General features: G+C 44.8%; 1 protein-coding gene across 3 annotated transcripts in view; it reads right to left on the reverse strand.

The window, feature by feature from the left end:
* Nucleotides 1-18,579, reverse strand: part of alcama (activated leukocyte cell adhesion molecule a) — a 62,530-nt gene extending 43,951 nt beyond the window's left edge. For all 3 annotated transcript variants that reach the window (XM_027273382.1, XM_027273381.1, XM_027273380.1), the window contains exon 1: nucleotides 18,331-18,579. In XM_027273382.1, the coding sequence (XP_027129183.1) occupies nucleotides 18,331-18,388 (58 nt within the window). In that variant the 5' untranslated portion in view covers nucleotides 18,389-18,579. The remainder of the gene's footprint in view (nucleotides 1-18,330) is intronic.
* Nucleotides 18,580-25,200: the final 6,621 nt, after the last annotated feature.

A 25,200-nucleotide genomic window follows, 5' to 3' on the forward strand; every position in this document is an offset into this window, starting at 1 on the left:
GGCTTCTAAATGACAGGGAGCTGATGTCATGCACTCCATACACTATTACTCACCGCCGGAGCTACGAGTGTGTTTGCCTTTTAACAGATAACGGGCATATTTTATGATGTTTTTCTAACCTGAAACAGTAAAACTTTAATTTGTTTATATTAAAGGAATCCAATGATTTTGGCAGCTGATGTATTTTATCGTCTGTAAAACGGGTTCAAAAGATTCAAAAGAAGATTTTTCATCACGTTGAAGTAGCTGAATATGTTTCTTAAGATAGCCTAAGTGAATTTTCCAAGTAACAAGTAACAGCGTGCGCCTTATTACAGATGGAAATATGACTTGAATTTAACAGATGGAAAGAATGAAGTGTAACGTGTACTCCACAGTCTCAGGTCTGAAGTGGGACAAAGGCCAAACAATGGAGCTTTTAGCTGCAGAGCGGCTGAGGAAAAAGGTTTTCAGCCGTGTGACAGGTGACACGGTTCGGACTAGAATTACACCGCCTGCATGGCAGGAATGTAGCAGCATGCGTTTTTCAGGTTTGTGTCTGTGTGTGTGTGTGTGTGTGTGTTAAGGATGACAGAAAATCAGCAGCTTCGCTGGCAGCAATCTGTTCTGCTGCGAGAAGATGTATCCTCGAGGTGATGGCACCAATTTACAGAATACCAACAGCAAGATTAAGATTAATAATTTCCTCTGGAGTGATGCGACAGGCAGAGGGGTGATTTAAGGACCCAGCGTCAGCTGCTAATGACAGTTTATTTCAGGCGGACGTGAATTCATGAGCATGATTTATTTGTTTTCACAGGGAACAATCTAGTATAAATAAGAACTGACGCACACGGGGGTCCAAACTGTTTTCCTGCTTTTTTAACAGCAGAACATCACGTCTTCATGAGTAATCAAACGGTCTACGCTCTCTCGAGGTGGAAAACAGGAGGTAACAGTGTTGGTTTGTGAAATTATAAGGCTGGGAACAACAGCGACATGCAAAACAGCTTCTAAATTCCATGAATGCTTTTGTATTTGACACCGAGCACGTCCGGTACTGGGGGGTTAGTGTCCTGTAACGTTGGCGCCATGCAGACTGGATTAGCAGGTTTTTTTTTTCTTTGAGTAAGAAAACAGTGGAGCTTTGCACACACTCTGTTTTTAGTTCAGACTCAAAGTCAATGAAACCTGTGGACACCTACTTTTAACCAGGAATCAATGAAAGAACTGGATCGATAAGCTGAATCGATATAATCGGCATCGATATCGATAAAATCTCATCACTCCTGTCCATATTTCCAACGCCTCACACCTGAATTAAACGTGTTTAGCAGGTTCCTGTGCAGGATATTCTCACCTTCACACATTATCAAGTGAGAAACTGGCTGGATGTGAACCGTGTCTGCAGCTCTGATTTTTTAATAATGCATTCTCAGACAGATAAATATTTAATAGACGTGTTTGGAGCCTATTTGGTTATTCTGACTGCATGAAAATGATCTAATTCTCTGGCAAGTTTTCATCATATTACATGATCAGAATCATTTCGAATCATTACAAGAGATTTCAGAAGTTTTATAGAGAACTGAGCCGACAAACCTGATGAAGATAAGCAGTTACAGAAAACAGATGGATGGGTGAACGTCAACACAATCCTGATTGAGCCAATCAGCTGCAGGTGGATCTCGAGTTTGTGACAATGTTCCCGCATTGGACCAACAAGTTACCTTTGGTTTGTTCGAGAGTGCGTGGTCGAGCGACGTAGACACTGAATGAGAACGAGGACGCGCCGGTTATTTTCTGATTGTTTCATAAAGGTTACCTCCAGTGACCCGCTCCCTCAGCCCTCCACCATGACTGATTTGGTCTGAATAGATCCTAACAGTGTCGTCTGAGGTGTTAAATACACATGAAATGAAAATGAGAGGCTGCCCAGTCCGAGTCTTTTAAATAATCAGCACCGTTTCCTGAAGAGCTTCACGTCCCCTGAACGCCAGCCTGCACATTACACATTGAAATGTTTATAATTACCAGACACACTGCAGCTATTTGACACACAAAGGCTTCCCTTCATCTACCTTCCAGGTACTGTGTGCTGTTAGATCTATTCTCCAACCCTGACTGGCTCCGGTAAAGTGCACGATGACATTATTCATAGACGGACACGTTGAGAATTAATAAGATGCGACTGAGCCGCAAACACTGAAGCTCTCTGTGTTTGAAAAGAGAAAAATATGAAACTCCTTCAGCTCCATTAGAATAAAAAAAAACAATGCGTGTGTTTGATCTGGTTCAAATTTTCCAAGATGTCAAAAAAATCTACCAAAGCAGGTATTTATTATTCATCTGTCAAACAACAAGCATGTATATGAAAAGTGAAGGAAAGAGAGGGGGGCGTGCTGCTGAGCCGCGTCACATGAAAACCACAACATCCTGGGTTTGATTCCAGGATGTCACAACCCTCCATGCCTCACACCAACCGTCAGTCATCAAAATCAAACAGGCTTCATCCTGTGGTGGCAATCTGTCTCAGATGTCAGGTGACTTGGCGACACGTCACCTCCAAAGAGTCACTGATTTAAAACCCAATGATCATCATCAGTGATTACCTTTCACAGGCACACGTGTTTCCTATAAAAAATGTTCAGATAGGGAGACTAACTTGCATTGCAGCTGGCGCTATGAGCTGAGATGTCAGCGTGTACAAACCTCCCGAAGCAGCAGTGTCGGAGAAAAGCAGCAAATATATCGTGTATAAAATCTGATCCAGTTTGAATAAAGTTCTAAAGTTGTTCAGTAATCAGTGATGACACAGATGACTTTGTGACTCTGTGTCAGTGTTGGTCCAAGTATAAGCACCAAATTAGGGTTGCAAAGGGGTCGAAATTTGGTAAATTTCCATGAGAATTATGGAAAAAAATATATTTAAATTCTCTGTTAAGGTCCAACCTTCAATTTTGTAAATTCCCATGGAAAGTTTCCAACTTTTTGCGCCCCTACAGCAGACATACATGATGAAAACACATTGGTTTTGACTTCATGGAGTGTGTTTAAACTGAGAAACTCTCTTAGTCTTTCAAGCACGAGTTGGAATTTTGCCCTCAGGCTCTCGCCGCAGTTTTCTTTCTCTGATCAGCTCCTTAAGAACTCTGCAAGTCTGAACTTGACCAACAAAAAAAAAAAAAATCTATTTGGAAATTTCCAGCCAGACAAACAGAACATACTGTTCTCTCAGCGAGTTCTGCTGCAGCCGGCCCATATGCTAAATTACTCATCATTCCTCCAGGTAGCCACATACAGTACAGCCACTATTAATTCATGTCGTGAAGCTCGGAGGAAATATATTTCCGAATGACTCGGCTCTCCGGGGTATCTATTTATTTATCCTGCGCATGATTGACTGAATTCAATGAGCGCCAACGAGCCTATCAAGACCACATCAGACTTCTTGACTGTGCCAAAGCATCCCTCTTCAAAGCTGCATGTCACGGCTCGAGCCTGGAGAGTGAAAGAGAGGTGGAGAGGGAGAACGAAGCTGAAAAGCTGAAAGTTATCTATCCTGCATTTTGAGCTCATTTGCATATCACAGTTTTCTTTATTTTTTCCCGTTCTTCCTCCGTGGATGGAAGCAATCCTTTGTAAGTTTAAATATTTGAGACGACAGGTCTGTCAGCGTCCTCCTCACGCTGCGTCGCCTTCAGCGGTTACAGAGATACAAAGACACACACGAGGTAGAACGTGAAAAGAAACAAACTCAGCGATGAACGCGCCGCGTGCGCCGCGAGGGACGGACGACTCGACAAGTTGATTGATCCATGTTTGAACAAAGCGGCTGCAGGTTTTGAAGCATAAATTATGAAAAGGTGCTTGAGCAAATCTTTAAATCTGCTTTGGAGTATGTGATCATTAGGCAACGTCCCGTCAACATCAAATTAACGTCACTGCTGTTGGTGGAAACAGCCCGTGTCCGTGCACGCATGTGATCCACGTTCACCGAATGTGTTTTTGCCAAATAAGGCGACCGGAGGCGTTTACAAGCCTCTAAGGAACGGGGACAGGAAGTACAACCACATTCTCCGGTGACCAGGAAAACAGCTAGAACAAGAGGGTGTGAACACAATGGCTGCACTGGAATGAAAGGGAGAGCGGTGTACTATACACAAGGGAGGAGAGAGCCATAGAAAGGCCGAGTGCGAGCCAAAGCAGAGGCAGTGAGACAGCCTTTGGAGAGGAGATGAGCCAATTCCTCAGTGGCCTCGGGTTAGCTTTATTATCTGCTGTGTATGTCAGCGAGAGACGCAGGGAAGGCTGGGGAGTGCTGCACCTTTGCACCGCAGCCTTCTTCTTCTTCTTTTTCAGCGGTCACGGCAGCATGCAGCAAAACTGAACCATCGGTTTCAGTATCGGCCAACTTTGTGACTGTGTGTGTTCTTTGTCTCACTTCTACTAGATAAAGATCAGCCCCAAAAAAAAAGTCCCTTTAAATAGAAATCCCTCCGTGCTTTCTTATCAGCGATGAACACGCGTGGAGAATCCTTTAGCAGCAGGGTTAAAAGTGAGAGAGATTCAAGAGCGTTGTCTCAAGGAGATGTTAGTCCAGGATGAAATACCTGAGTGCTGAGACTGTCCTGAGACAGCTTGGTGGTGGTGGGTGTTATCTCTGACTGGTCCTTAGGAGATCACCTTGGTATTTCCTCAATAAGGCCAAAAGAGGCCGAGATTCCAGCGGCTCCTATCCAGCCTCAAAGTTAAAATTAGATGTTAATACCCCCCTGGCCTCGGCGGAGAACATCAGGGTACAGCAGGTCTGGTCTTGCTTCAGCCTTTACTCCAGCAACTACAACTTTATGTTATGACTCTGCGCTCGTGTGATGATTCATGCAGAATCGCTAGACCCTTAAACGCAGCGTAACCTCGAGGAGTCACGCACACTTGAGAAAAAGATTTTGACTGAATGAACCTTGTGATGTGTCGCAGGCTCAGTCTAATATCTTTACAGGCACGTGTAATCAAACTTTACCAAGAAATGATCTGTCATAGAAGACTGTTGGTGCAGGGTCTGCTCTCTTCTACTTCTACATATTTTTGGAAAGAAGTTTTAAGTTGGAAGAGATGTTAATTAACTAAAGTTGAAGGATCTCGGTGTTTTCTTTGGACGGATGATTTAAAATATTCCAATAAACTGTTTGCTTACGATCCGTCTGGACCATCTGGACTGTAAGCAGGGTATTATTAAAGAAGATACTGTAGTTTAACATGTGCAATGTCTTTTTTTGTGGTTTCTCGTTAATTAGAAAATCAGGGTTATTCCAGATGGGAGTAAATGTAGCCGGTGTTAAAGTGCTGTTTGTGCTTCTGGTTCATTTCCAGCAGGCTGTCACAGCAGCTGCTATTGTTAATGCTTGGTGGACGCCGTTTGATAGACTCGCTGGCGGTTCTCTAATCTGAACGCCTGAAACTGTTTATTTATATGTGACCATGTGTTATCTGAACGATTGGAGCGAATTCACTTGAATATATACTAAAAGCTGATTTGGAACAAACTGTGCAGCTTCCAGGCGTCCTCGTGTTTTTGTAGAGTAGCCAGTTTAATTCTTGCTGTCTTGTTTTTCCGGTCGTATTTGGAGACGATTGTTGAGCCGGGGGGTTACGTCCCGTCCTCGTTAAAACTAATCTGTCCTTTTTTTTGTTTTCGGTGATAAGAGAGATGAACTAGGTGGTAAGAGTTGCAGTGATTTGTATTCCCGAGTGATCGTGTCTGTTTGGTCTTGACTCAATTCCAAGCTTTGGCGCGGTGCCTAGTATTCACTGTGCAGTTCTTCATTGAGCCCGATTCAGACGTCCGCTGAGTTTATTTTCAATTCTCACGAGTAAGACGCTCACCTCGATGAGGACGGACGATGTTTGGAGTGCCATTCACTTTTTATGTATCGTGTTTGTTCGTGATGTAAAGTCTGTACTCGATGTTATTGTCCCCACCTCAGCAATAAACTGGGAATATTGTGAAAAAATAATCAAGATGTGCTTTCAGGCTGTTTCTCAGTTAGCCCACATCACGATGCATGAGCTGGTTTATGTAAAATGATACAGACATGATGACAAAGGGGAGCCGGACGTTATGCAAACAGAGCTTAGGAGCTTATTTTTTCATTTGTCTGAAATCTCCAGACGAAGGTTGAAGTCTGAAATAAACCACAAACAACAAGCGATCCTGTCGATGTCTCCACCGTCTGTTCACAGCTAATCATTTTTTAATAATACTCTCTCGCACGTGTCGAGCTTACAGTATGTTTTAGCACTCATGGTGTGCGTTTGTTCGGCCCGGAGGTGGGTTCATTTTTCACGTCTGACAGAAACTGTAGACGAAGCCATCTGTACGCTCAGCCGGGCATAGAAAGGAGAAGCAAGGAGTCAATTCCAGAAATTGTGTTATGGAAAGTTTCACACGCCGCATGCCTCGCTCTCTGGACTGATATGACAACTTCTGACATGATTAGCATTTCAGTCAGGTAACAGGGCGTAGTGCTGTGTTTCAAGGATCACCGGTAATTGGCCGTTTCTTGTTGCGTGCTAATGAATTATATGGCGCGTGCTGACAGGGCGCCGTCACGGGGCGAATCTGAAAATGCGTCGTGCTTTGTCTTGTCTCGGCCTACAGGGTTCTGAAATCTTAATACCACCTTAAATGCAATGAGTGTGAGCTAAAACGGGCTCTGAAGAAAAATGTGAAGAGGAAGTTGAACACACACACACACACACACACACGTCCATCTCAAGGAAAGACTTGCACTAGTTTGAGATCTGTGCTCTCGTCTGGCAGCAGATACCTGAAGTCTTAGCCAGGAGAAACACAGCACCTCTGGGGATTATTCCTCAGTTACAGAGGAACACTGTGCACAGCAGTGCTGCAGCAGACGATCCTTCAGCTGGAGGACTGCTTCATTGTAGACGTTCGGCTTCCTGAAGTGTCCTCCAGCAAAATACTGAACTACCAGCTCCAGGGCTGTATCTGACCCTGAAGACAAAGAGACTGAAGTCTGGTTTTCGTGTGTTCTGTATCGTCTCTGTTTGCTCTTAAGGTTTACCGAAGCAGCCCCTGTTTGCGTCATAAAATGTTACAAGTGCAGTTGTAAGAATAATACTTGAGATGTTTCATTTTATTATAATAACTGCCCCTGCTCTTTCATTCACGTCTCTCATTTGTGTCTGACTCACTCGAGCGTTTTCAGGCTGATTGTTATTTGGTGGCTATTTTCTCCCCTTCCCCTCTCGCTCTGTGCCGGACTGTTGCAAGGGTAACCGTCTTCTGAGCTTCTCACGGCGGCAGGTTTCATGTTGTTTTCCAGTCTCACTCCCTCACGGTGAATATCAGGTATTGTGCTGTCACCGTGCCTTCTGATGATGTATAATCCCGACGCTGTACTGCGACTGTGACGCATTGACTATGGGCTGGTTATTGATTTCTCTTAAAGTGGATGTGCATGGACACATCCTGCATGTCCTAACCCCACTAGTGATTCATTAGTTATGTAGTGTAACTGCAGACATCAGCTGTGGGGCCCACAGTTCCTTTAACTAGCTGTTTTTTCGTCTTCTCACAGCTCAACTTGCAGACAAGCTGAGACAGACGTGGGGGTAAGGTGGAGGCGTACACTGAAAATCTTTAGCAAGAGATAAACCCTCCAGCGATAGTCTGCACTCACAGAACTTGGAGTTGCCTAATTAACGTCCACACCTTTTCATTCTGAAATGGTAAATGAGGAAACTCTCCAACTTCATCACTCGCTCGCTCAGGAAGTCTGGGACAGACTCTCTGGTCTGCGTGAGTTAATAAAGCATTAAATTAATATTATGAACGAGGACAGGGAAGCAGTGGATGGGTTTGCAGTATACTCCCGAGGCTGCGGCTCTGATGCACAACAAAAGAACAAACCTAATTACATATTTCAAATTCATGGGGGGAAAAAAAGGCCTGCACCAGTCCTTTTCTGGCTCTCCTACACGACCAGCGTGACTGGTTAATGGTAGGGTTCGTGTGAGGAGAAAAGCGAGGGCAGACGGACTCAAAGAGACAACTTTCTACAACGTTCAGCAGTCCAAACTGCAAAGTTCGTGACACTGTATCTCCGTCTGTCCGTGTTGTGGCAGAGCGACAGCGACTCGACGGAAAATGGAAAAAGAACAACGCCCCCCGGTTAGCAAAGTGGATTCAGAGACAAGCCCATGGCTGTAAACACAATGCCGAGGTTCACTGTGGCTCTCAGCACCATTCAAAGGAATAATCTCTCAATTATTGCAGAGACTCTGTAAACAAACAGAGAGACGTCTAAGCAGAACGCATTTTTGACGGTGCATGTGGAGGGCAACCTTTTTTTTTTTTTTACAATGATCCGAGAATACTTTGTTGAATGAAAATCAATTGTACCGTGGAACTTCTCGCATCCTTATGTTGGCGGGCGGTGCTTGAGATGAAGACCTTAAGACCTGTAATTCTCTCTTTGTGCTCGGCGTTCCAGGCTGGAGTGCTCGCTGTGAGAGAGAGAGACAAACAAAGCTGGCCAAAATAAAACCAATCCAAAGTGAGAAAAGAGAGCAGCACTCCGTTTCTGATTCATTATTTCAATATGACGCATGAAGCATTAATATTAAAGACGTTCAGCCACGGTTTGAAACAATGACACAGCACAAACAGCTTGAGCACCAGCGCCTCAACAGAATGCCAATCCTGAAGGTCCAGAGTCAGTGTTAGGGGGCGCTGTTTACCGAACATGGCAGACAGTGAATATAATATGCACAAGTATGTTTTCAGTTTGCTGCAGCTGTTTCCACAGCGACTGTAGTTTCTCTTTAATGCTTCGACGGAGACACTGAGGCGAGGCAGTTCAAGTAATTCCACCGCTATCATCCATCCATCCTTCATTCCATTATCTCGAACCACTTATCCTATGCAGGGCTGCGAGGGCTGGAGCTGATCCCAGCTGACATCGGGCGAGAGGCCCCGGACAGATCCGGAGTTCATCACAGGCGCACAGAGACAAACATCACTCACGTTCACACCTACAGACCTGGAGACTCCACGCGGGAAGGTCCCGGTCACGCTGCACCCACTGTGTCGCAGATGCCAATAAATCCTCCACATTGGTCCATTAAGACTGCTCCATCAGCTCAGACTACACCACAATAGTTACGGATGGAGAATAAAACGTGTTAAATGGCTGAAATCCGAAACTATCACTCAAATGTAATTAGCCTATGGATGCCCTGTTCTTTCTCCGTTCTGAAAATGCCACGGCAACAATAAGCGTGACACAAAGAATAATCGTCTCAATTATGACATTCAGGTGTGTCTTATATTAAAATATGGAGCTGGTAGCAGCTGTGACAGACACATTTTTCATTTTTTCTCTGCCGTGCTCTCCATGGGGCCTCCACATCCACGTGGCATCACAGATTAGATGGATGGACAAACCATTTCCAAACCCTTCCAGTGTTTAATGCTCAGTAAATTCAGGCCTAAATGTTCTTCAGCAGAGTAATATCAGACTTCAAAGCCTCTAATTGAGTGTTAATCCCCCTAAAAATGTATTAATTTGAATCTCCTGCAGATCGTGCGAACACGAGGATGAGGCCGGCGGCATTCCTGCTTCGCGGCGCTGAAACTCGAGCAGGTCGACAGCGTTTTGATATCCACAACTCATGTCATATGTGAAGCATCATGTTGAACCACCAGCAGCTTCACAGACACAGAGGTGGCTGTCAGCTTTAAAACCAAAAGCCTGGGCTTCAGGCTGCATACGGTTTAGGATTACCAGCAGAAACAGCATGTTGGAGGATAACAAGAAGATTTTACAAACAGCACAAATGTTGTGGCTGCAAAACGCCTCATGAATTCCAGAGAATAATGATATTTCTTCAATGTTTTCTGAGCTTGTGATATTAAAGCTATATCTGACATTTTGTCAGAATTAAATGGATTTCTCTGTTTTTTTTAGAAACTGTGTGTTTAAATGTTTTACAAGATAGAGAGTCCAAATCCTCCGGGTTCGATACACACATCTACACTCACGGTAATGAAAGCTGAGAACAAACAAAAGCTTTAAAGGTCCGCTGTGTGAGAGTTCAGGGACTCTTTAACAGAATATATCGTATAATCATAACATAGGTCTTGTTATAAAAGTATCTGCCAGTTTCTTTCTAGACAAACTGAACATCAGCTCGAGATAGTTTGTGTTTTTCACAACCGCCCCCAAGGTGTGACGAGGAGGAGGCTGCAATCAACAACTACACCTCTAGGTGGCAGTAAATCTTTCACAGCCTTTTCTGTTTAAAGTGGCCGTCACTGATTCACCTGCGGCGTCTGACACTTGGTCCAGTTCCCACTGGAATACTTTTCATGTCAGGACCACAAGAAAAGCCAATTAAAGGAAGATGCATCTCGCCTTTCCTCCCGTTGCACATCAAGGTCAGGACTTTCAGTTCCTCTCACTTAAAATTCTCATCTGACTTCCCCTAACTCCACAACACTGCTGCAGGCAAACGTCAGTAGCTTTGTGCATCTAAATGTTTTATTCCCAGGTTTGTTCCAGGCTTCTGTATACACCGAGCTTCCAGCCTCTCCGAGACGAGAGAAGTGTTTATTCAACGGTCTACATCTTTGGAAATGAGGAGACGAATGTTTACGCAGCTGAACCGTCCTCTCATCCCGATGTTAACTACCCCGTGCATCGAGGTGTGTTTATCGCTGGTGTGCTGCGGTTAGGCCATTTTCCTCTCTCTAATAAAACAACACCGACGATACAGCACAGTGCATTTTCAATTTTCTTCCCCTGACCTACTTGTTTTCCATTTTTCGCTTTTGTTCTGAGGAATTCTACATTTCTAAGATTTGTCTTGCATTTGCACTCACACGGGGACCTTGGCAACGAGGCTCTCCTCCACACAAATTGCTGCATTAATTAACACGAGTGTTGCCATCAGGGACGTTGTTGAGTGCCTCCTGGTGGACAAACCCATAACATGGGTTTCGTCCGTTATAAATGCCGATATCAGGCTCTAATTTTAAGCTGTCATTCAAACTATTCCAGGCTGGTTCGAGGCTGTTAATTCACAACAAACAAGAGCAGCAGCAGCAGCAGCATCGTGATTTTGATCCCGCAGCTGGACCGCTGTTTGCTGCTGACACGGGAGGTGGCACAAGACACTTTAGCTGAAGGAGGTTTAACACAAACATGGTGATCTACAACTGTAGTGCTTTCATCAGGCATTAGGATGCTGCAGGGGAAAACACAAGATGAATGCCTGCTTTGTGAAGCTCGCAGGACGCACCAATTAAAAGCAGCAAACAATGTCAACATGACCCACTTTCCCGTCTCCTCTGCTGCCCGTGTTGTCAGCTACCACTCTCTGTCAGAAAAGCAGAAGTTGCAGCGCACGCACTTCAACAGCATTAGTTCAAAACACAGCACCGTGCCCTCTGCCCCCCCCGGAGGCATGTTCGTACCCTACCTACATATACACTTTGTAACACAATCCTTCGGCATGCAGAGAAATGCTTCTCTGTCACATCCAGTTGCTTTCAAGACGATCAGGACGAGTGTGCATGAAACCTGCTGCAGGAACAAAACATTGTGAAATAAAAGCTGGAGGAAGCTGCAGAGCGGAGCGGACGTCTCACTGAGAAAATCCAATTATCCTTAAAAGAGTGGCCCGGTGTCGTCTTTAAAATGCCACAGTTATTTTGACCACCTGATAAGATGGAGGCAGATAAAAAGTTTTTCCTCACGCGAACCGAGGCAGAGGGTGTCACTCCCTGTACAGATTGTAAAGCCCTCAGAGGAAAATGTACTTTGGGACTTTGTGGCTGTACAAATAAAATCTGATTTGATTTGATAAAACATACAAAGCCTGTGTGGTTAGTTTGAAGCTGGACTCCGCGTGTTGGCTTCTTTTTTAGCTGCACAGAACCTGGGTGACCTGAACCTCTCAGGAATGCGGGTCAAACAACAAGTCAAATACCTGCTTCTCAAGTATCAGGCGTACTTATGTCCGTAAATATGCAAGTATGTGTGTGTTTAGCTGACTGTAAAGCTGCTACAGCCTGCTTGGAAGTTAACAGGCATACGAGAGAACACCCAATTAACTTTTAACAACTGTGTCCGGCGGGTTAGAAAGCGCGAGAGTGTGTGATTATTATTGTGCTGCTCAGACTCGATATCACAGATTGGAGTTCTCCTGCAGTGTTCTTTGGCGGGCAGTATTTCATCTCTCTTATGTTCGTTGGATAAATAGGTGGTTAAATGGTCTATGACAGTAGGGCAGGCTATTCTATCCCCCATAAATGCATCAGGGATGCCTATTCAGCTGAGTAATTGGATGCTTTGGTGTTCAATGCTAATCTGAAGACCTGCGTTTCTTTATGAATTCATAGATGCAGAGCATGAACGCAGAACTACTCTGTGCAATCTCCTCTTTATGTTCGAAGCTTCTGAGATTTGATTTTGCCTCGCGAGGTGGAGCGCAAGGGCTCGGATGTAGTCAAAAAAGCACATGAACTCTCCAGATAGGGCAACATTGCTGAGAGGCTTCCCTTCAGCTCCGAGGTAATAGAGCTATTTCTCTTCTCTTGGTCCTTTTAGGAGCCACTCTAAGCTGCATCCCACTAATTGACGTCTAAGGCTGCAATAATGACCACTGGTTATAGGAGTCCAAGCCCAGTTAAGACTTCTTTTATGGCTATTGATTTTTTTGTGTTTTGAGTGTTCTTAACAGGATCTCAGGAGGTTTTTCACCATTCAATTCAACAGCAGCAGCAGCAGCGAGGCCTCTACAGGAGAGTGTGGTCTGGGATGGAATAAAAAAAGAAACGGTTGAAGACTTGTCAGCTCATGATGTTGTTGAGGTTGTTTCTGTCTTCGGTATCAAGAGTTCAAGGTTCAGTTTCGGTTCAGGATATGAGCCAAATTTCATCAAATTGATAAGTGTGTGTGCCCGCCGAACAAATCAGTGTCTTCACATTCTGTTCCACCGCTTCTCTCCACGAGCTGCCTGTAATGTATTCAGCGACTACAAAGTGAGCAGCACATTGCAAATACATTTATTCTATCTTTTATTTAAAACTTATCTAACGGAGCCTCTCGGTGGCCCTCCCTGCACCGCATGGCGACGGCTTCTGGGTAGAAATAATCTCTTATCTACATAAATAATAGTGTTTCTGCACACAGCATGCTCGCTCCATTCAGGACTGGCACCAGCAACTATACAAATTTCCTACTTTCCTTCAGCCGCCAATTAAAAATATAACCATCTCCGTGATAAAACTTCAATTTCATGTGGTTCCAGGGTAATTAAGGAAGCAGATTTAAGGCAATTTGGCAAAGTCTATTAGAAGGTCCCATGTCTGTTAGCGCTGACAGGGTGGGAGGCCGACAGGAGGACGACCATGAAGCGTTGAAACGCTGAAGAATGGTCCGAATGAAAGAGGCTTCTTCACGCTGTCACGCTGCTTTACTGTAAAAACTTTGTTGTGACTACGCGCTCTGCTCTGCAGCCGCCACCCCCCGAGTTTCCAAGCGTTCCTGTCACTCTCCATTACCGTCTAATGACACTCCTAACAGATAATCTAATAATTCTGCAGTAACCAGGTTATATTTGACATGTCTTCCTGAGCCTCCTCCTGTCCGGTTCTCCCATCGATGAACAGAATATCAATCCTCCGTATCTCCTCCATGGATTCAATTAAGAACACGCCGCTCCGCTCCTGTTTTGCTCGTCAACAGCGAATCAATAAACACAAGTTACTCCACAAGTTACTCAAGCTGCTTTCAGGGTTTCTTCTTGGCGAGCTGGACTAAATTTCCCATCACATCAAACCTGAGTTAGGGCAAACCCGGAGTTTCACTTCACTTTATGATGCATACTTGACTGGACAAGTCAAATGACTTTCCATAACATCATTACTACTGTAGATACAGATTGCTATAAACAGCCCGACACTCACCACAGGGATATAAGTGGAATGCATGAGTCACACCGCCTCTGGAAGGAAGCAGTGTGTGTGCCCATGATCTCATTTAGTTTCACTTTTGGTCTTTTCAGCTACTGGACAATTCGGTGAGAGTACGGTGCTTTCTGCCCCCCCCCCCCGACATTAGACACACTTCTCACCTTCACAAAAGAGGCCCGCGGGCTCTAAAGCCCACAGAGAGAATCATATATTCTCAAGACATTCTGGTGTTTCTGCTTTCATTAGTCTCCCCCTGCTGTTTAACAGGTTTTCTCTGTTCCAGAGAAGCAGAACACAGCGGCCAATCAACATTAGCTACGAGATGATAGGTTACATCATGGTCTTTTGTGGTAATGCATCACAGCCCAGCTCAGGCCGGGCCGGGCAAACACAATGACTCTGTGCTGTTTACTGACACCTGATACTTTACTGCCAGAGGGAGTTATCAGTACTCAACCTCCTCCTGGAGACTAGATCCTCCCGAAGATGTTTTACTGTAGCACTTTAACTAGAATATAATGAACTCATAAAGAAAAGCTTCCTCCCTGTTCCTAGTTAAGTTTAATACTCCTCTGTGTGTTTCTTTAAAAATACCTGTTTGGTTCACAGCTCGCGGATTATTAAAGACGTCTGCATTTCAGCCACCATCCATCCAGGATCTTTATTTATTCGACAGAGTGTTTTCATTTACATGTGAATGAGTTAAATAGAGCCACGTTTTGACTGTCAAGGCTGCTGACTGGAGCGTTAATCCAGCCTGAGCGAGGAAACCCGGGGCCCTCTGGGGAGGAAACTGTACCGCTGAATCAGTAGCATCACTCAAGACTGTGAGCACATCTTACGATCAACTTTTATTTCTTATATTTCTGGTGATCGGTGATCTGATACCGTCGTGACATTCCCTCGGCTGCCTCGGCTTTTTTTAAGATGTCACTGCTGCTCGGAGGCGAAACCCTCGTTACTCCCAAACGTCAGCTTTTCAGAATTTAAATGCAACATCCTGGAGTTTAAAGTCGAGTTTTCAGCAGCAGCTCCTCGATGTGGAAGCGTGTAAACCTTTAACCCCTTCCATGTGACAATAGCAAGTTATGAGACGTTTAATGGGACGTGTCTGAACAGTGGCAGGGCTCGGGTGGGGAGATCAAACTAAAACCATCTGACAGAAAGATTTAAGGTGGAGCTTCAAACAGACTGTGACCTTTCAGAAAATCAGCTACTGGCTGATGTTGGATGAACTCCCCCTCCCTCCCTCTGTCTTCCCTCCACTCCCACACCACCGTCGACCCCCACTGAGGTATTTTCCCTCCAGAAAAAGACGTTTTACATGTCGGGGCAGATGGAGATAGCATTTCTAACTGTCCCGTCCCCCGAGCTAAAGCAATTTTAAGTGCATACCACACCCATTACCTTGTCTGGCTGCCCCGGCATCAACCACCAACCCTGTTTTGTTTTGTTTTTTAGGAGAGGACAGATCGGAACCTCAACCTTTTTTTTACTTAGGTCAATTTCAAAGTGTGTGTGTGTGTGGAGTCTAATTACAGCCTGACTGGAATGAATTATAACCTGTGCTCTGAAAGGATCAAAGCTTGACACCAAAGGACTCAGGTACTCATGTAATGATAATGGGGGCTGAAACCTTTTGAGAAAAAAGTATCGTGATCCAAATGAGAAATGGGGAAATTTGCATAATGCTATAGGATGGAGAGGCGCCCTGCCATTCGTGGAGGATTCATTAATCATTTGTGCATCTGGCAACGAACCAGTTTGGTAAATTCGTAGAGTGGTTTAGTGAGAGACGTCTGGCAGGTAGTAGGGTTTGTTTCTTCTAGATCAGGAGTTCTCAAAGTTTTGATGACGGTGCCAATTTAGAGAGCCAGCATAAGATAGTCATGGGATTTGTGATTGGTCTCATGATGGTGTTTAAAATTACACTTTCTTGAGCAACAAATTCACCGGACTGCAGATCCAACGGATGACTTCCTCTGCCCTCGACGTCTGACCGACCAAAGGTTGATTCATTCTTCTCCTCGGACCGACAGCATTAACGCACACTGACCTTAGCGAACACGTCACTAACACCTCTAACTCTGATGACAGGACGCCCCGCGTCACGAGGTTGACTCTAGTTGCCATGCAACCAGCACCAGTACTAATAATGGACGGACAGATGATTAAAATATAAAATACAAAATGTTTCTGAAACTATGATGTAACTTTTCTTCACTGGGATCAAGCTCAGCAGGAAGTATTGTAAGAATGATAATTCATTCAAGCGTAAAAATCCTTTTTTTTGTTTCATGGGTTCAGTTTTGGTCTGTGATTCCACCTGCGTCACTTCCAGGTTATTTTCTGCTCACATGGTTTCACTTCCTCATGTGTTATGGCATTCAAAGTTTCTTAAAAAAAGCAGAAGCATGACTAGATTTGAGTTTAAAGGTCTCTCTGCTGCTGTGCTGGATACTGAGCCTTCCTAATGTTAATCTTACTAAGAGCACACAGGACTTCTGGCAGCAGATGGGGCTGCGCTGGTTTTGCTTAAGGAACCAGTAAAACATGAAACATGTTGCAGGAATGCAGGAGACAGAACACTGCACAGTGGCTGAATTACAATGAGACAGTTTACAACTCGAGTTCAGCCACGGCGGCGGTCGTTCCACCTTTTGTTGCAACAATCACAAACTAAACAGTCGGCGCAGAGAGCTAATCTAACCAGGAATGTGTCGCTTGCATGCATGTGTACGCTGCGTATGATTGGCCGCTGAATGAGGGTGAGGGTGAGGGTGCATTCTGTTGTGGCAAATTGATTTTGTGGACGCCTCTGCGTCGGCTCCCCTGGTATGTCAGTGGACCGGTGCCATTCGGATGAACGAGGGCTGCTGCAGTCTTAATAACAGAGCCTTCTTCCTGCCATCATCGAAACCAGCTAAATTAACTGGCTTATCTTCTGCAGCATGCTTAACCACACACACCCTTCAGAGTGTTTACAGGCACTTTACGGCGCTCGTTGTCTCTATAGGAGACTCTATAAGATGTAACACAGCTGGGAACCTTTCAGGAATTACATTTATTTGTCGTTTTCTGTCACTAATGATGTTTCCAAACACTGTTTACCATTTATCTATACATTTTTTAACAGCCCACACTTCTCTTGCTGTACCCCCTCACATCTGTGCCGGCAGTTTACCGCTATAAAGTCACCCTGGAAGCCTCCCGCGGCTTCAAACTTCTGAGTCTGAGAAGTCCCTTTGAAAGCAATCCCCCGCTTTGATGTGAGGAATGCTACAGATCAAGCTGGAAACTGACTTCAGCTGCTATCTGCTGCGCTGCTATCTGTCATTATGTGGAGGATAAATATGGATTTCATCATGAATGCAATGTGACCACAAAGAAAAAAAACAAGCGCTCCCTCCTCCACCTCCTGTGGACTCACTGATCCAGAGACAGAGCAGATAGCATCAAGAGGGTGGGGAGATGGGGATGGTGCCCCTGGCTGTGTTGAGTGGCGACCACCAATGACCTCCCCACCCACTTCCAAACACACCCACACCCACTCATCCCCAGCTTCAGACAGGCTCGCCCGCCCTCCAGCCGCCCTGACAAAGAGCAGCTCTGTGAGCGGCGAGATGGCCGGCGACACAGACGCAAGTCAGAGATAAGAGCCGGGGAGAGAAACTATTTATTCTGTAAGTGACACAAGACAAAGTCAGAGAGGGAGAGTCACACAGAGGGCGAACCACAACACACCACCAGGGAGCACATTTCAAATTCCCCATCAAACTTCCCCCATCGAGGTGACGAGTCGACTCATCTCATGAAATCTGAGTCATTAACAGGGCCCACCCTGAGTGTGCCCATTCACACACACACACACACACACACACACACACACACACACACAGCCTCACGTAACACACACAAACACACAGGCTTGGATTACAACAGAATTTGGGTGGGGGCTGTGGCAGGTGGTGTTTATTTAGGCTTTATTCAAACTAATTGCCCCGGAGGGTTAAAAACAAACTGCCCCACCTGTTTATTTACCCCACCTTTAATACAGAAGCAGCTCACACGGAGACAAAGTTGATCCATCATTAATAAAATATATATTTATATTTATGTGTTTGTATTCAGGTGATGGGTCAGACCTCCGCGGACTATTTCTTGTGTCACTGCAGCGTAATAACACGTGAACATGAAGCTCCAGGTAAGTTCAGGTGTGCGGCTGATTCACGCTGCAGGTATTTCACATCAAACCGAACCGGTCCGGAGTTATTACCGGAACGCAAACACAGCGAACATAGACTCCTATGTTAGAATAAACCCAGCTCAGTGTGGACGAGCCTTACCTCGGAGAAGAGTCCCGGCGCTCACGCACAGCAGCAACAGGAACGCAGCCGAATCCATCCTTAATGTATAAAAAAGTCTCTGTGCGGGGTCTGTGCGGGGTCTGTGAACGCGTCTGCTCGGCTTCAGATCAGGAGTCCGTGTGAGACGTTCAAATGCAAGCCCGTGAATGTGTCACTGCTGTGTGTGTGTGTGTGAGAGAGAGAGAGAGAGGTGCGGAAAGTCCGAAACATACCAGAGAGAGAGAGAGAGTGTGTGTGTGTGTGTGAGTCAGGTAAAATACAGAGAGCATGAACAGGAGGAGGAGGAGGAGGAGGAGGAGGAGGAGGAGGAGGGGGTAGAGGAGGAGGAGGAGACCAACCCTCCTCGGGGTTTTTTGCCTCCGTGTGGCCTTGAGGGGCCGTCGGGAAATATGGACACTCCCCTAGAAATGCACGCGGAAGGTCAGCAAACAAAGCACGAGGCTGTAGTTTTTTTTAGTTTTTTGTTTTTGTTTTTTTACAGGTGTTTTACAGGAAGTGACCAACCTTTGATGACGCAATAAAAAACCTTTTGAAGTAGATGTCAGGTTGTAAATATGAATAAAGTGTGTCACTCCAACAGGCTGATCTGACCAGGTGTGATCACCTGTCATGGAGGTGTGATCACCTGTCAGTGAACGCATCACCTTTCATAAAAAAAGACTGACGTCAGATGAATCATAGACAAACATTAAACTCGTGTCTCGGTTTGTTTTGCCCCCCGCAGTCACTCATTCCCGCCCCGTCCCGTCACGCATGCTCACACACCTGGCTGGCTGCTGCAGGTACTGTCGCCTTAAGGCTCGAGAAAAAAAAAAAAAAAAAACACTTACAGGAAACTTTACGAGTCGTCCTTGAAAGCACCATTTCTTCAAGCTACAGTGTTTTTCAATAAGCAACAATGAGCTGTTATTAAAAAGAAGAAGATCCCCATAATTCATTTTCAAACTGTAGTAAAACTCCAAACTCGTCCACCGGGGCTTTCCTATAATAACAGCAGATTATTGAAACTGTGACACTGGGGAACACCTGAATATGATATCATAGGTCATGCAACTATAAATATGATATCATAGGTCATGCAGTGTATGCCACACATGAAGAGATTTCTGAGCATTACATGAAGAATGTTTATTATTTATGTATTTATAACACAGTGTGACTTTATAACGAGCTAGTTAGTATGACCTGTGGCCAGGTGTGACTTACAGTGTATACGCTCACTGTCAGCTCTGCCTCTGTCAGACATTAACTACTACTACTGTGTTTACATTCATTAAAAAATGTGAATATCATTCATACTGATACTATCTCAGCATCCTTTGCACCCGTCTGCCTGCACATCTACACATTTCCAGCATTATATATGTAAATAGTGATTTAACGTTTATGTTTTCAGCTGTCTGTATCTGTGTACACTGTTAAAAATAAGCAGTAAACTACTGTAATGACACTTTTGCAGCGCATGATGGGTTGTTATGTGGAATATCACAGAGTGGCTTTTATATAATGTAGCACACATCGTGTAAATCTACAGGAATTTACTGGCTACTGAGTTGCAGTAATGAGAAAGTAATATAAAGTACACAATACTGTGATTTAGCTATAAAATAATGTAGTTCTACAGTAATGTTACCGTAATATTGTGTCTGGTTACAATAGAAACTCAGGATAATACAGAGACCTTCATATATGTTACTGTGAGTTATGAGTCATTTACTGTAAAAGTACATGAAGATATTACTGTGAGTTATGAGTCATTTACTGTAAAAGTACATGAAGATATTCTGAGTTTGATTCTTTGTATACCTGAGGAAACTTCACTGGGACAGATCACAGTAACAGGACATGACACTAAGTCATCATGGCACCTCCTCACTGAAGAGTTTATGCAGAGCAACATCGACTTAAACTAAAAGCGCTGCGTTGACAGCCGATACATTTCTGTTTTATTTTCCAGCTCTCGGTCAATAAACGTGTTACGAGTGCATCGCACCTTCCACCAGGTTTGTTCTCTTCCAGTTTAAACTCTGGCAGCTAACGCGGATTTGAATGAAGTCCCATCGATATTCAATAGAATTCATTTTCTGCACTCTCCTCCACATTGTGCCAATAATGTAACTACATCGATTGCTGTGTTTAACTCGCACACATACGCCGAGGGAGGGCAGAGGTCAGAGCTGCATTCAGCTGCACTCCACGCTCGAGGGTTGGACGGCATGAACGCGAATATTCAGACAAAGAACGGCGTCGCCTCTGTAAACAGCGTACGTGAAAAGAAACCCAACAGCAGATCTGCACGGCCTTGGACAGTCGGAGACGTCATGGTGAACATTTGAAAGAATGTGAACTCATTAAATATCATAGGCCTCGGTGCATAGTTTATACAGCCAACATTCCTGCAGGCTGTCCTCTGTACCTGCCAGTGATGAGAGTTAGCAGAGGCTCTCACAAGAATGCATTTTCTGTCATGAGTTTATCACTTTATTTGGACAGTCTGCGTACAGACTGTTTATGCTGTGCTTGTAACATCTCAGCGGCCTGTTAGCTGAGAGTTCATGAATTGTCACATGCGCTCGATAATCTGTTAAACATCTACAGAGACAAACAGTTGAAACGTTAACTATCTGTGGGCAGACTCTCCAAATAAAGTCTTATTGGTAGGTGACGGCATATGTGTTACTAAAATGTGCCTCCCAGCCTTGAGCTGGTTGTTTCCTAAGCTTTTAATATCTGTATTACACTTTAAAATGAGGCCCGGTGGACTCCTGAACGGCTGCTCACTGCAGGTTTTAGTAAATGTTACATAAAGGGGAGGAAATGATACATTAGGACTATTTGTAGATGCACATTTGCTGCCAAGAAAAACAACCATTACTATCCATTTCTTTTCATATAAAGCAACATTGCCACTTTTCTACTGTTAAATAACAGATTTTAAATAATTACAGTGACTTGTATTCAGGTAAATGGTGCACTCTGTGCTCCGGGCACGGGAAGAACTCAAGAGTAAAAACCTGGGACTGACTTTTAGTGGTTGGTGAGAGCTTGGTGAAATAAAAGGCTGAAAGACAGACGCCGAGCTGGGCTGACTGCTGCTGGACTAGGCAGTGATATCAGCTGCTGCTGGGGACCTGGTTGATGTTTGATCACAAGTAAAGTAATCAGAACAAATACTCGAGTACAGCTGAACATATTTACTAAACTAGAGGCAACAAATCCAACAAATACTGATCTCTAACTGCTGTCAACACTCAAACCTTTTTTCCATTCAGTGTTTTCAGAACGGTCTGAATGGTCAAACTTCTCTTTTCACTGTAATTCTTCTCCTGCAAGGACATTTACTTCTCCTCTGCACCGCGTTGTTTCCTGCATACTTTAAGCCACGAGCTTGCATAACGAAGTGTAGTCACGTCCCGTGTGCCTTTCACATGCGACCTGCCAGAGTTAAGATAGGCAGCCAGCGCAAACCTGGACCCAAATGCAGACACAGTTCAGGGGTCAGATCCTCCACGGAGCATCAGGCCACCCGAAGGCCAGACTGAAACTGTGCCTCTGTTCCAAATGAGGCAGTCTGGCCTCGCAGAGACCAAAAACTTTTTTGTGCATTGATATCTGTGTGCTAATTTACAATCTTACAGCGCCACAAAGTTTAGTCAGTCCCCTAAACTTAGGCAGAAAAACATGCACAACACCAAGACCCTGGAAGTGCCACAGAAACAGCAGCTGGCATAAAAATCTGTTTGTGATTATCAGGCTCACAGAAACAGCATCCAGTCTGCCACTAACATATTGGAAACGGGCTCCTTTGTATGTACATAATGAGGAGCAGCTGAGCATGGAGCTCGCTGATAACAAGGACAGTCAGGTGCTCAACAGAGAACCAGGGACATCTAGTGGACAGGTGCGGCGTCGTCTGTACCTCCCTCTCGCTCCTCAGATGTACACCAACAAAATTGAAACATCTGTGATGATGGCACACCCGATCAATCTCCGAGTCAGCTCGGGGAATAAAAATTGATGTGGACAGAGACTGTGCAGGGAACAGTCTGAGGCTGAGCGGAGAAGATAAGAAGATGGTGCAGGTGTAGCTGACAGCAGCACTGAGCCACCAAAACAAAGCCACGTCGAGTTTGTGTGTTTACCTCCCTGTCGCTGCACGCAGGCTCATAAAAACATAAAACACAAATGTTAGACACATTCTGCAACACAGATAACTGTGTTTGCATGTTGGCAGACATACATCGACGGAGGATTGCAGAGTGTAGCAGGCTGTATCTGTAGACTAACTGTGCTGACAATGAAACCTACAGATAGAACACACACTGACGGTCTTACTGGCAGTTTTGCATTCTGCCTCAGGCTTGTGTTAATTGTTAAATGCCATTTCAATAATGCAAATGTAGCTTTTTTGTTGTTGTTGCTGTAAACGCCTGATAACTCCGTCCAGACACACCTCAGACTCAAAGTCCCGTCTGCATCGCCCGCGTACGTTTCAGTATTTTCAGGTGGAGTTTCCTGATAAACCATAAAAACTGTCGATGACTCATCCTGCACCCGGGGCGCGTAATCATTTTACAGCCAATGAAATCTAGGTGATGACGCCGCCGGAGCGGTGAGCTTCCTGTTTGATTCTGAAGGCTGCTACATGCATGTATGGCCAGGCCTCACTAATTACTGTGCTAATTACTCAAACAGAATATATGCAGGGTTGATGTTTTCTGATGGACAGATAGCTTTAACTACTCGCTACAGCAGATAACCACTAATTAACCTAATCTGCCGTTAGCAGGCAACAGAACCGGACCAGCAGGGAATAATGTTACCCGACCGAAGGGACTTTCCTGTTGGAAACATTGCTAAGTAGTGAACCTCTAATTGAGGTTCTCTGAGGGAGCTGAACTGACTCAGGATGCTCGGGATGCCAGGAGCCAAACCCGGCAATAAACCATCTCTGTGGGCTGCTGTACTCCCTGTTCGGCTGCTTACTGCTGGTTCTTGCGGCCGGTAGACGCTGACATTAGGTCATAGCCCGTACCTGCAGTGCATTGCAGTTTTTCTGGCACTTTTTGAACCTTTATTTTGATAGTGACAGCTGAAGAGTGAAGCTGGATGGCATGCAGAGGGGCTGGGCTTGCACCGCCATGATGGAAAACACATCTCCAACTGTGTGCGCCACAGAAACCCAGTTTGTAATGCTGCAGATGAAAGAAGAGTTCATCAGGAGGTCATTGGTTCAATCACCATCATTTTATCTCCCCCCCCCCCCGGCTGGATAGATTGTGGGTCGACAGATTTAAATCTTTACTATTACTTTAAAGTGCAAACCGATGAAGCCGGCGAGCGGTGATTCTCATTTTAGATCTGAATGAACCCCCAGCAGAGCGTTTTAATTTAAAGCCTGAGTTTTACATTCAGCACACACACACACACACACACACACACACACACACACACACACACACACACACACACACACACACAGGGGGTATTGGGAATATATATTAATAAGTCTGTGCGTAATGGCCGTACTGTATTAAAGGCAAAGCAGATGAGGAATTATATAAACTGACACAAGCAGAAACTAATGATTAAAGTGCCTCCTGCTGGTTCACCTGAGGAATTACTGTAGAAGGACATGAAATATATGCACACTCCTGCCAGAGTGCAGGTGAGTTCAGTTTATTACCCTAAAATAATGATGATTATTGAACTCCTCCTGTTGCTGTTTGTGTGTTTGTGCATGTGTGAGGCAGAGAACGAAGCCACTTCTGCATGAGTTCAAAGTCTCAGTGATTCTCCTGTCATCCGTTCTTACACAACACCCCGACCTCTCTCTCTCTCTCTCTCTCTCTCTCTCTCCCTCTCAGTAACCGAGCATCTTGCTGATAGAGTTTCCCTTTGAATCCACGGTGCAGTTTTCAGCAGAACTCAAAAGGAAATTCCATCCTATTATTTCCAGGCAGAGTCAAACAAAGCTTGTCATGCAGATGAAAGTCAAACGGCAAACAGTGCAAATACAAGCAGCCGGTCGGCTGAAGTTAGCAAGCCGGCTTCAAAAGACTGGCAGGCGTGGAGGGTAACTGTACATACATGAGACTGCTGTGTGTTTCAAAGGGATGTGCACGCAGTTAAAGAACATGGAGCGGGTCATTTAACCATGAAGCCAGTGAGAAGAAGAACAGCCAAACACTGCTGACAAACACATATGTAGTTTTATATGGAACATGGAGAATGCACCATGTATCTACTGTTACTGACTCAACTATCACAGATCTAAACTCTGTTTCACATACTGGATCAGAACATGATTATGCATGCTGTGAAACACTGTGTGGAGACTTTTCTGGTCATAAAACCCAAACACAGCATAATCCTTCCATCGTCCCATTAAGTGATTCTAAAAATGAAGCCGAGAGAGTGCAACCGAAGATTGTTAGATCGCTGCCGGATCTATCAGGATTCATTCGACTGTGGTGTTAGTCACACGGTAGCTCTAGTATTTTTATCATTTCATATTCGGACACGTCGGTGTGTTCACAGCTCCTTCTTCTCCCTGTACTCACATTATCTGCTCAGCCTCTGCTGTGGAAGTGTTACAGTTGTCAAGGCCACAGGTTCACACCTCCAAATACCAGACCAAGCTTCACCCATGTGTCCAAGACTCGAACCGAGCGATGTGCATCATGAGAGGTCTAATAGTGCGTAACCTTATGATACTACTGAAGTTCTGAAAGTTTAAAGGAGCTCAGTCGCTGTTAAAGCTGACGAGGTTTTCTGCAGCATCACGTTTATCATCTGACACCAGCTGCTGTGACAGTTTAAATGTTTCATCAGAGTCACAGCTGATCA

This window comes from Larimichthys crocea, chromosome XXII, assembly GCF_000972845.2.
Source record: "Larimichthys crocea isolate SSNF chromosome XXII, L_crocea_2.0, whole genome shotgun sequence".
In the NCBI taxonomy this organism is placed as follows: domain Eukaryota; kingdom Metazoa; phylum Chordata; class Actinopteri; family Sciaenidae; genus Larimichthys; species Larimichthys crocea.